Genomic DNA, 10,775 nt, shown 5'->3' with positions numbered 1-10,775 from the left:
ACGGGCGGCCCCCGGGGCGGCAGCTGCCTGCCACAGCCAAAACGCTCCCCAGGGCTGCGAGAGGATCAACCGGTAACGCGGATCTCGTCAGGCGCAGCCGCCCGGTGCCGCGGCCGCGCTCCCCACAGACCCCCCGGGCCGAGGCGGGGCGCCGCCGGAGCCCGCCCCCGCCCCGCCTCTTCCTCCCCGGCCTGTGGCGCGGCGGGAAGGGCTGTGGGCCGGCGGCCCCATGGAGCCCCGGCTCTTCGCATGGGTGAGCGGGCGCTCGGCGCGGCGGGCGGGGGCTGGGGGCGGCCGGGGCCTCCTCTGCCCCGCCGCCGCGAGATGGCGGCTCTGCCCGCGCAGCGGCGCGGCCCTGGGCGGGAGGCGGGCGGGACGCGGAGCCCAGCCGTTCGCCCTCCCAGGGGTTGCGGCGGGGCCGTGTGGGCTGCCGCCGGCCCTCGCCCCGCTCCCCTGGGGACGGGCGGGCCGAGCCGAGCTTCGCCCTGCCCGAAGCAGAATAACGCTGTGGTGAAGCCGTTCCGAGCCGCCCGAGCCGCGGTTCGCGGGCCCTTTGCCGCTCGGCGCGGGAGCCGGGCGGGGGAGGTCTGGGGTCCCGCCGCGGGCGTCCTGAGGGGCCGGGGCGCCGCTCGCCTCCACCACAAGTGCTGCCGCCGCCGCGGCGGGACGCGCGATGCACTTTAACTGCGTGGCCTGAGATTAAGTCCTGAGCTCTTCGAAAGAAATAACTTTTTTTTTTTTTTTTTTGTGGTTCTTCAGAACCGTGGTTTTACCCGATGAGCAAAGGAGGGCTAAGAGCCGTTAGCCGGGTGTGACTGTTCCTTGTTAGCTCGCTTTGCTCTGCGGTGGTCGTGTGGGGAATAACCCCCGGGAGGGGTAAATGAAGATAGGTATGGCAGTGGTGGGGTACACAGCTGTGGCTCCCGGTTCCTCAGGCACCTGTTTTCTTTCTGCACCTTTTCTCAGCTTGCCTGTTATTGAAGGCTTGAAAATTCATTGCAAGTTATAGGCTAAAATGAGAGCTTGTGACACGCCTTCTAAAAAGAATTAGGGCTGATAAGTAGTAACACACTCTAAAACTGTCTGCCGCTAGTAGTGACTGTGAGAGAACAACTTGATGTGCCTCTTGAGCTCGACTCCAGACATCTCATCCACCTGCTAACGGTGGGCTGAGGCGAGCAGCCTGGTACTTTTGTCTAAAATGTCATTGTTTCTGTAGGTATGAAACGTTTATTGCTAAATGTGTCCTTTTAAGATACACCAAGTGCTGCATCTTTGGGGAGGGTGTGGCAAAGGGGGGGGGGGGGCACAGGTGAGGTAGGGCAGGTCCCCTCTCGGGATCACCAGCTGGGAGCGATGTGGGTGTTGCTGTTACTGCAGCGTGTGGACTAGGAAAGTTACTGAATCCACCTTTGGGAATGAAGGTTGCTGTTCAAACTGTGGGATGCTTAATAAAGTTTAAATTGACTAAGAAATTCCTTGACATGTTACCATGTTGTCAGTGGTTGCTTTCTATGGTTGGTTTAGTGGCTATAATCTTGTACTTAAAAATTTATGATAGATATATTTTAATTTTGACCACTTTTAGTTAAAAGACTTAGTTAATGAGGGGTAAGTGTTTCTGCTTTACTTATTTAGGTGCCAGAACAAGGTAGCATGTCTTTCTGATCTCATTTGGTGGTGAACTGCCAGAAAGCACTGGCATTAGTAAGATCTTAGTGATGAGTGGAAATCATTAGCATTAAAATTGAACAGGTGGTAATCATCCTGATAATGAGGCTTTCCTCCTTAGTAACTGTTAGCCTGCAGTTAAAGTCTTACCAGGATGTATTTCAGTATGTTCCTTAAAATACTGGGGTTGCACAGGCAGCCTTAATGACAGCAAATTTAGCACAGTCCTGGTCTGTAATTCTGGGAGTCCTGTGTGACAGCAGTAAGAATGAAGATTGCCATTTTGGGAGATTTTTGGGAACAAATCCTGGCAGGGTAACCTGTGACGTGTCCCCAGTAAGCTTGTTCTCTCTTAGGAGCAGATTTGTGTCTTTTTTTTGTTAACTTTAAAATATTTTTCTTTGTGTATTTGAAGGGTGCAAACAGCTATGGACAGCTTGGTCTTGGGCATAAAGAGGATGTGCTGGTACCTCAGTCACTGAAAGATGTTTCCTGCAAATGTCAAGACATTAAAAGCATTACTGGAGGAGGGGGACATTCTGCAGTTATCACTGGTAAAAATATTGCACTTGCAAGGAGTGTATGACTTCTAAACTTTTTTTTTTGTTTCCCTTTTGGTTTGGTGCTGCCACCTATCTGTGACTTCCGTTTCTGAGCAAGTTCAATTCTTAGTTGCAAAACAGGTTCCTACTGTGCCAGTTAACTCAGTATTTTGGGGAAACGGGAAATTCCCGTTTTGCTTATTTTGTGCGGTTATTTTATGGCTATGTGAGGACTGTTTCTTAACCTGTTTCATATAACAGATACTCATACACAGCAGCCAGTTTTTCTGTATTGAGGATAGCTGAGTGGGAGGAAGGAGTCAAGTGGGAGGTTGTTCAATCTTGAGAAGTTTTAAGGTAAGGAGCAGAAGCTAACATCTGGTCTTTGAAAGGTTCTGCTGTATGCCATAGCTGATTATGGGAAAGAAAGGATACAGACAGATCTGAATGTGGTAAAAAAGTTCATATTGCGTCTTAGTGAGAGGTGTCTGTCTTACCATATGGATTGTCTGCCTTGACAAAGCTGACTCTCCGTAGCTGTACTTATTCAGAAATGTTTCTGATGCATCAGAAATAACGGTTTCTCTTTCTTTTTGCTTAATTGCAGTGCCTAAAATGACACATAATCACTATCCTTGTTTGTCACAGGATCTCATGGATGTAAGCTTGTCTCTTTAGTCTGTGAAGTGGAACATGATTTTTTTTTTTTTTTTTTTCCAGGTGCAGGAGAACTCTTTGTATGTGGCCATAACAAAGATGGGCAGTTGGGATTGAATCACATGGAGGATGTACTGCATTTTACTTTGTGCACTGCCCTGTCTGGCTTTTGTGTAAAACAAGTTGCCTGTGGCTGGGATTTTACAATCATATTAATAGGTAAATCTGTCTCTCTAAGAGCCAAAGAAATATCTTGATCTAGAGAACACGCTTAAAGTTCCACATTGCTATTGCTTGTGTGATGTCCAGGCACTCACAGGTTTTAACTGCTTGCCTTGCAAAGTAAATTACTCCATGTTCCTTGTATCCCAGTGAACTTCAGACCTTTACTGAACATGGTGTGTAAGATGCAAAGTCTATGGGCTCAAGGGCTTTGGAATGGGACATGTTAGGTCCTGTTTTGAGCTGCTTGGCTGTGGTATTTTGCTTGTTAGAATGTTGCAGTGCTTTGCTTTTGCTTGTGAATTTACTGATCGGGCTCTAACACTTTATTTTGCAGGATCTGGCCTAGTTCTGTCCTGTGGGTCTAACTCTTTTGGACAGTTAGGAGTTTCTCAAATTTCAGGTCCGTGCTTGATTCCACAAAAGATTGAGGTAAAGATTTAAAAGGAATTGTGCTTCATAGCTCTGTACTTTATATTGCTTCCAGCAACTTATAAAGATCATTTGACCCCAGTGGGCTTTAAGCCAGACTCTTCAACTATTTTTTTATAGAGCCTGTTACAGTAAACTTACAAAGTAAAGGACCATTGACCCAGAAATGAGAAGCTAAGGCTGCTTTTCTTGTGTGAAGAAGTTTCACACTTCTAACAGAAAGTTGTCTCTTCCACTAGGGATTATAACATTTCATAATGTATTCTGATAACGTCTGCAGAATGAGTCTGATGCTCAGGGGATGTGAAGTGATACTAAAGGTAGTGAAACTGCAGATTTACTCCAGCTGAAGTTTTACATCAAGTTTGTAAAATACTAGATATGTTCCGCTATGTGAAGGGTGTGTGCCTTTACTGTACCTTATTGGAGGTTTGTGATTAATAGTTCAAAGCAAAACTAAACAAACCAACAATAATCCACCCCTGAAAAAAAGAAATTCCATGATGGAGTTCAACAAAGTTAGCTATTCCAATTCTATTGGTCTGTTGCTCTTGTGGTTCTTGTGCAGCAGTTCTGTTCAAGTATGTGGTGTTTTTTTGAGTATATTTATAACAGTCAGAGTTTCTTCCCCCAGAATGGGGATTGTAGTATTATTTCTTGGCTGTAAAAATAAGTATAGTCACCCCCAAAATAATAGTAGTGTGAGAAAGTATGTAGCTGTGGGAAAACTGGTCCTGAGAGAACAAACTTTATCACTTTTGAGATTAAAATATTTTTTACTTTTGCATGTAAAGGGACTAACAAGTACATTGACTTGCTTCTTATCTAACATCCAGTATTTACCAAATGATATCAGCTTCCAAGGAAATAGGACAGAAACATTAGGTAACGGTTTCTCTATTGTCCAGTACTTTCAATTGTAGATGCTAAAGGCTGGATTCTGACTCCTGTTGTTCCTGTAAGTCATGTAGAAGTATGTGGTGATATTTGTAGGTGAGGCTCTGCTGAGTGTGAGTGGGAAGCTTGGAATAGCTCCAAATTAATTGCTTTAAAATGTTTTAACTACTATGTACTGGAACTTCTGTAACCTCAGAAAAGCTTTCCTGTTGTTGGCTATAAGCCTAACAGTTTAAATAAATTTCTCACAGGAATTCTAATTAATCCCTAATTTACACTGTCATTTCTTATTTGGAGAACACTAATGAAACTCTTTTCCATCCACACAACATCTCATGTCTAATGAAACTAATAACTTCAGAGCAGGAAGGATTCTCAGGCAAGAAATTTAGCCTCATGGCTCATGCCAGATACTCCTTTCCTTTTTTAATGTAGGAGGAGAGCTGATCCCTGAGGTAACCCCTGGTGTATAGGGATTAACACCTGATGTTTCTGTATCCTTGATGTTTCCTGGGAACATCATTCCAGAATGGTGCCTTGAAAATTGTAGTATTGATAGTGCTGATCTGAATCTGTCTCCTCCCTGACCATGTAGACCATTCATTCATCTGGAATATTTTCTCTTTTGGTTTGTATCCTGTTAAATGCTTGGGTTGATGCCATCTATTTTAAATAGTGTTATATCTGTGAGAAGAATAATAAATTTGCAGAGTATTCGTAAGTGGAGAAGTGCCAGAATTGAAGTACCTTCTGCAAACTTAACTCACAGGTTTTATGGACACATGACTTAGTATAGTTTTCTTTTGCATGATGATATATGGCAATTTCGGTGGTGTAGGTGGTGCTATCAGTGGTATTGTTTGTGACTGTAGGACTGGGTAAGACTGAACAGCTTTATGGAACTCATTGCTGCTTGTTGCTGGTGTTTGCTGTGGAGGTTTTGCTGTAATTCTTGAGGTACACTGAGTTATAATTAATTAATAAACATATTTGTATCACCAAGGTTCCTTCTTTAATGTGAAGGTTTCGATTGTGGCTTTCTATTTATTGCCACAAAGCTGTACGTACAGTCCCTTTGCTGGATTTTTTTATTTTTTGGAAGATGTTCCCACTAATTTTTGCTGGCCAAAATTTCCTTCTTTTCTGATACAAAATGTTGATATGCATTGTGACATGCAGGTTGGAATTGCAAGAACTATTTTCATAGCGTTCCATATTTTGCTTTTAGAGGCAATAAATGCAAAAAGCGGCTAAAATATATTTTTCTTTTATTTGAGCAGTCTCTCAAAGAGAAGGTGGTGGATGTTGCTGCAGGACTGAGACATGCCCTTGCTGCTACAGGTAAATATGTCACAATTTTGATAACATTTCAGTAACAAATGAAATGGAGTTTTAATGGCTTGGAGGGGGAGAGGGAGGGAGGGAAGGAAAATGAAATTTGTTTTAGCTTCTATTTGTTTTAAATATCACAGGGAAAATTCTCCTAAAAGTCTTATACGAAGGTTCTGGTACAAATTAACATGACTAATAAACATGCTAGAAACATCTTTGTGGAAATTGATGGTGAAGAACTGTTCTCCAAAAACTCAGAGTGAGAGTTTATTAACAAGTTAATTTTCTGATGGGTAGGAGACTTACTGATTTCTTTTCTCCTATTCTGAAACAAACATAAAAGGAAGGTTTTTCTGGAAGAAATATTTCTGGTCAATCAAATTATCTTAGGATTTTTAATTCATTATAATATGCAAGATAATGGATTTAGGTTTGTCTAAGATGTTTCAAAATGGAATTGCACATGAAATGTGGCTTTTTTAGTGATGTAACTGAAATTGACACCTGGAAAAATCACAAGAATGAAGCTTGGGGATGAGGGAAAGGATCTACTCAGAGTTAATTTCACTCACACACCTTTGGAAATCTGGTCCTCTGACTCTTTCTCCCACTGTCTGCTGTGTGTATGCTTGGGAGGGTCATAGTGTCTAAGTATTTCTCCTGTGGTTCTTAGAGACTCTGAGTTTGTTCATTGAAGAACTGTAGAAATCAAAACCTTCCAATTGGCATGGCTGTGTTAAAACTGAGGATCAGCAAACTATATGTGCTGTTTTCTTTGGTTTAGTTTTGCATGAACTTTAGTATGGATTCCAGGTAGTGGAGTCTAGCTGAGGATGCAAAGGAGATGCTTGGAAGAAGACTGGGACCTGTGGTGCTTGTATGAATATTGGGAGTTAAGCTTCCCTGCGCTCTGCACTCAGTGAACATCTTGATTCAGAGCTAGGTCAAGACTCTGAAAGCTCCTGAGAAGACAAGTGACTTCACTTCCTCAGTGTGCTGGACTGGAGCATGAAGAGAAGGAAAAGACAGAGAAAGTGCAATGAACTTACAGTAATAAATAAATTCTATTTCTGGGGCGCCAGCTATGGGACTTCTGTTACTGAGTCCTCAATAACGTCCTAATATAGGCCTCAGAGCTGAGACACATTGCTTAGTGTTTTCTTAGTTGTCTTACCTGTATAATGAGGCTACGACTGTTTGTTGCTTGATGACTTCACCAGGGTTATCCATATGTTTTGGCATAAAGGTCTTCTAAAGTGTAATTTGAATTGGTGAAAATGAAGTGAATGTAACTTTAACTAATGAATGAGTTAAGTGATTTTGGTGGTGGTTAATGTGTTTTAATCTCTTCTATTTGTGTTTACTCTGGAAAGAGAGTGGTTTGGTGCTTCAGTGGGGAACTGGCATGGCATCTCGGGCAAAGCGTGCAAACCAAGGAAAAACCCTCCCCCTGTTCTTGACAGCAAAGGAACCCTGTGAAGTAACAGGTAATCCAGGAATATGATTCTTTTGTAAAGGTGGATAGAGCAGAAATATAATTTGGAGTGATGTGTAGCCTCCTCTTATTATAAAGCCACTTACAATCATGTAGTGGAGTATCTGAAGGGTCGAATGGGTGTACAAGGCCATAATCTATGGGGGAAAATGATAACGAGTCTTGCAATGTCTGTGGCACAAAAGCAGAAGCTTTTGTCATAAAATTCATCATCATCCTGTTAAGCTTGTATGTGTGTCTATGTATGAAATGATACCTGCTATACAAATTTTATGAGACTTAATTTTTCTCTAGGCCTGGAAGATGTAAAGGTGAAGACAGTTGCTGCAGGCTCCTATCATTCGGTGTCGCTCACAGGTGGGCCTTGGGTATGGAAGCGAAAGTCCTTGTCTCAGCCTGTAAAGGTTTTTGTGCTTTGGAAATGTTTGTCAATTTTGGTTAGACTGGTAACATTTGATCTGACCTAGTTAGTGCTGGTTAATTGTTTTGTAATAGTTTTGGATTCTGAGAACTTTCCTTTTTTTAAGAGCTGGATTCATGTTTTGAATCATGTTCTCTGATTTCTGTGTGGTTTTCCTTGGAGTCAGGTGTGACAGCCCATAGGAGTAAGTGTGAGTAAGGGTCTGGGCTCTTTACTTAATGGTTAGAAACTCTGAAAGGATTTGTGGAAGCGCATGGTTGGGTGAGTCTCTGGAGCTGCAGTGTAATGCCCCAGTGGGTAACTCTGGATGGTTGAGTGCTGGAACCAGTGCAACCCTTCATCTGTGGAGAAAGGGGATGTTAGGCGATTGTCCCAAAAAAGACTGCTGTGACTGTCCTGCTTCTATGTGAGCTAATGCCTCTGCGCAGGGCTGTGCTGTGTGGGGACAGGAGATGGTCTGGAGCATCTTAGGTGGCTCTAATATAACAGCGTGCAGATCGTGTGAGGTAATGTAGGAGCACAAGGCTTATTTAAAGCAGTAGGAAGTTGCTCTAATCGCTTAGGCGCTTCCATAGTGTCTGCCATTTGTTCTTTGATCTTTAGGCAGTGCTCCTGTGCTGGAGTATTAAGTATCCAGTAATGAAAGTCTAATAAAGACTTTTTTCCGGGGGTGGGGGAAGAAGGGGAAACATAATTGCTTTTCATGCTGAAATCTTACGGTTTTGAAGTGTGGAAAATATATTGAACCTTATGAAGATGAGTCTTTGCCAAACTTTATAGGAACAAGTTCTTAGCAAATATGCAGCCATCTGGTGCCTCTGTCATCATTAAAGGAGCACTGGAGTATTTGCTTATGCAGATCTACAGAGATTTAGTTGTATGGGGAGAAGTTCCAAGATGTAAATTGTATTGAATTCTGAGATGCAAAGTGTATGTGCGATTAGTGAAGAACAACTGTAAAGACAAATAGAACCTACTTTAGCTAATTAGCAGTCTATTTAGAGTGAACAGATTATTCTTTTAGGCTTTTGCTTTTTATTTAAGAGAGCATTCTATTTGGCAGCAGGGGGACCAAAGTGCCCAAAGACTTCAATAATGTGATGCTATTGCTGCCCTTCATCCTTCAAGATACTTGTTATTACTTAAAATACTTTGTATTTTAAAGATACTTGATATAGTAAAGATACAACTGCATGGTGTAGTGTTTAAAAGCGGATTTTTTTTCCCTAGGATTCTCACTCTGTTTCCCCTGGCTCTGGTTCATGAGCCACCTGCTGGTAGGATACCAAACACCTGCAGCCAGGCAGGTTTTTGACAACTGTTGAAGTGGGTTGTTGCAAACGTGCATGACGGTTCCTTTAAAAAAAGGATGGTAGTCTGCCTGTATCCAAACTGGCCTCAACCCTCCAGCATGGGAATATGGTGCTGAATCTTAGTGTCTAAGTTTTTGTTAAACCCTGCTCAAGAATTGAGATGAGGGTAGAGCATATGGCACTTCCCAGGATAAAGCAAGCACACCTTCTGGAGAAGGAAAGGAGGTGACAGGCAGTGCACGTTAGTTGTGGAAACATGAATGACCATAATGTTTTTCTTTGCTGAAATGGCTTGCTTTTGTCACCTCTTTTTTTTCTCTCCAGAAAGTGTGTGTGTTTCGCTCTGGGAAGGAATTTATTAATTTTAGTGGTGAATTTGAATGAAACAATTGCTTGTTTTTCCTTTCCATGTCAGTTGTGTTGTTTTAATGAAGAATGTGGGAAGTCCTGCAGATGACAGTCAGTAATGTGTAACTTGACAAGTATTGGCTTCCCCCCCCCCACCCTTCTCTCTTATTTTTCACCGGCAGTAGTATAGTGAAATTCTCCTGGCTTATTCTTCCTGTTACCACTACCAAACTGAGATCATGAAATATATTGTTGCTCAAGTCCTACTTTCAGGGTTTTTTTTTTTCCCCTCTGAAAGATTTACTTGTCATGCTGCTCGCAAAGAGTTCAGTGCTGGCCTGAGACTTCCAGAAGTCTTGAGTGTTGTGCATGTGTGCTCTGAACAATTCCATGTTGGAAACCATATGGCTTCCAGTCTTTCTGGGCCCATGATCATGTACTTCACATGTTTCTTACGCTTGCAGCTTGTATGGAGTGACAAAGGACGTCAGGAGGCCTGACACAGCTCATGTTCTGTTAAGTGTTTCTTGTGGATTATGTTTTTTTAACACGGAGACCTAGACTTACCTGAACAGTCATCTTTTTACTGTCAGTTGGTTGTTAGGCTGTGAGCAACTCCAACTTGCACCAGTGAAACATAGGAAGCAGTGTGGACGTTTCTGTAAATAGAATTATCCCTGTGAGTGAAATCCTGGAGTGTGCACTTGCACAAATGCTTATTCTAGAAAAGGGGTTGGGAAGACAAGTGACTACTTACAGAAGTCTCTTGCTAGTTGTCTAGCATGGTTTTGAGGCATGATAATATTTTGATTTTGCCTTGTGATGGGTGGTATCTGCTTTAGTTGTATGTTCATAGCTGCATGTCCAATTCCTTTAGGAAATTGGACTGTGCAAGGTGAGACAAGGAGCATTAGTCTGTCCCTGCTTTGGGGGATTTCCTGAATTTGCTGAAGCTGAAGAAGGCAGCAGAGTTATGAGCAGAGCTAGGAGTCTATAGCTCTGTTAGACTGGGAGACTGTAATGCAGAGCAGGAGCAGCCAGCCAGGCTTTGGGGAGTCCCAGGTACAGTATTTGCTGCAATTCAGAAAGTTATTTACTGGACTGAATCAAAGGTTTGGAGTGGAGGTAAAAGCTGGCCTGCAAGAACAGAGTAGACAGAGAGGGACTGCTCAGCGAGTGTCCTCAAGATGCTTTGATTTTGCTTTTTTTTTTTTTCTCGGAGGGGTTGACTAATGTGGTTAGTTTTCTAATAAAAATTAGCCTTTGGTATAAACATCTTTCAGTCTTCTTTGAGAGGCTCACAGTAGAATTGAGGTCTAGGCAGTTTGACCTGAAAGGTCTGGTTGTTTCAGGGAGTCAGTGTGGCCCTCAGAAAACAGGCTGTGTTCTTAAGGTCCTTGCAAATATTTTGGATATCCTAGTTACAGTGTGCGCACATGTGGTAA

The 10,775-nt window shown here is 42.8% G+C and overlaps 1 protein-coding gene across 2 annotated transcripts in view; it reads left to right on the top strand.

The window, feature by feature from the left end:
* Nucleotides 1–109: 109 nt before the first annotated feature.
* The window catches only part of SERGEF (secretion regulating guanine nucleotide exchange factor), a 156,898-nt gene continuing 146,232 nt past the window's right edge, over nucleotides 110–10,775 (top strand). For both annotated transcript variants that reach the window (XM_074841681.1, XM_074841682.1), the window contains exons 1-7: nucleotides 110–253; nucleotides 2,087–2,225; nucleotides 2,934–3,089; nucleotides 3,430–3,524; nucleotides 5,702–5,762; nucleotides 7,127–7,240; nucleotides 7,543–7,605. In XM_074841681.1, the coding sequence (XP_074697782.1) occupies nucleotides 230–253; nucleotides 2,087–2,225; nucleotides 2,934–3,089; nucleotides 3,430–3,524; nucleotides 5,702–5,762; nucleotides 7,127–7,240; nucleotides 7,543–7,605 (652 nt within the window). In that variant the 5' untranslated portion in view covers nucleotides 110–229. The remainder of the gene's footprint in view (nucleotides 254–2,086; nucleotides 2,226–2,933; nucleotides 3,090–3,429; nucleotides 3,525–5,701; nucleotides 5,763–7,126; nucleotides 7,241–7,542; nucleotides 7,606–10,775) is intronic.

The sequence above is a fragment of the Strix aluco genome, chromosome 16 (genome assembly GCF_031877795.1).
Source record: "Strix aluco isolate bStrAlu1 chromosome 16, bStrAlu1.hap1, whole genome shotgun sequence".
Lineage (NCBI taxonomy): Eukaryota > Metazoa > Chordata > Aves > Strigiformes > Strigidae > Strix > Strix aluco.
This window is presented reverse-complemented; position numbering and strand designations above follow the sequence as displayed.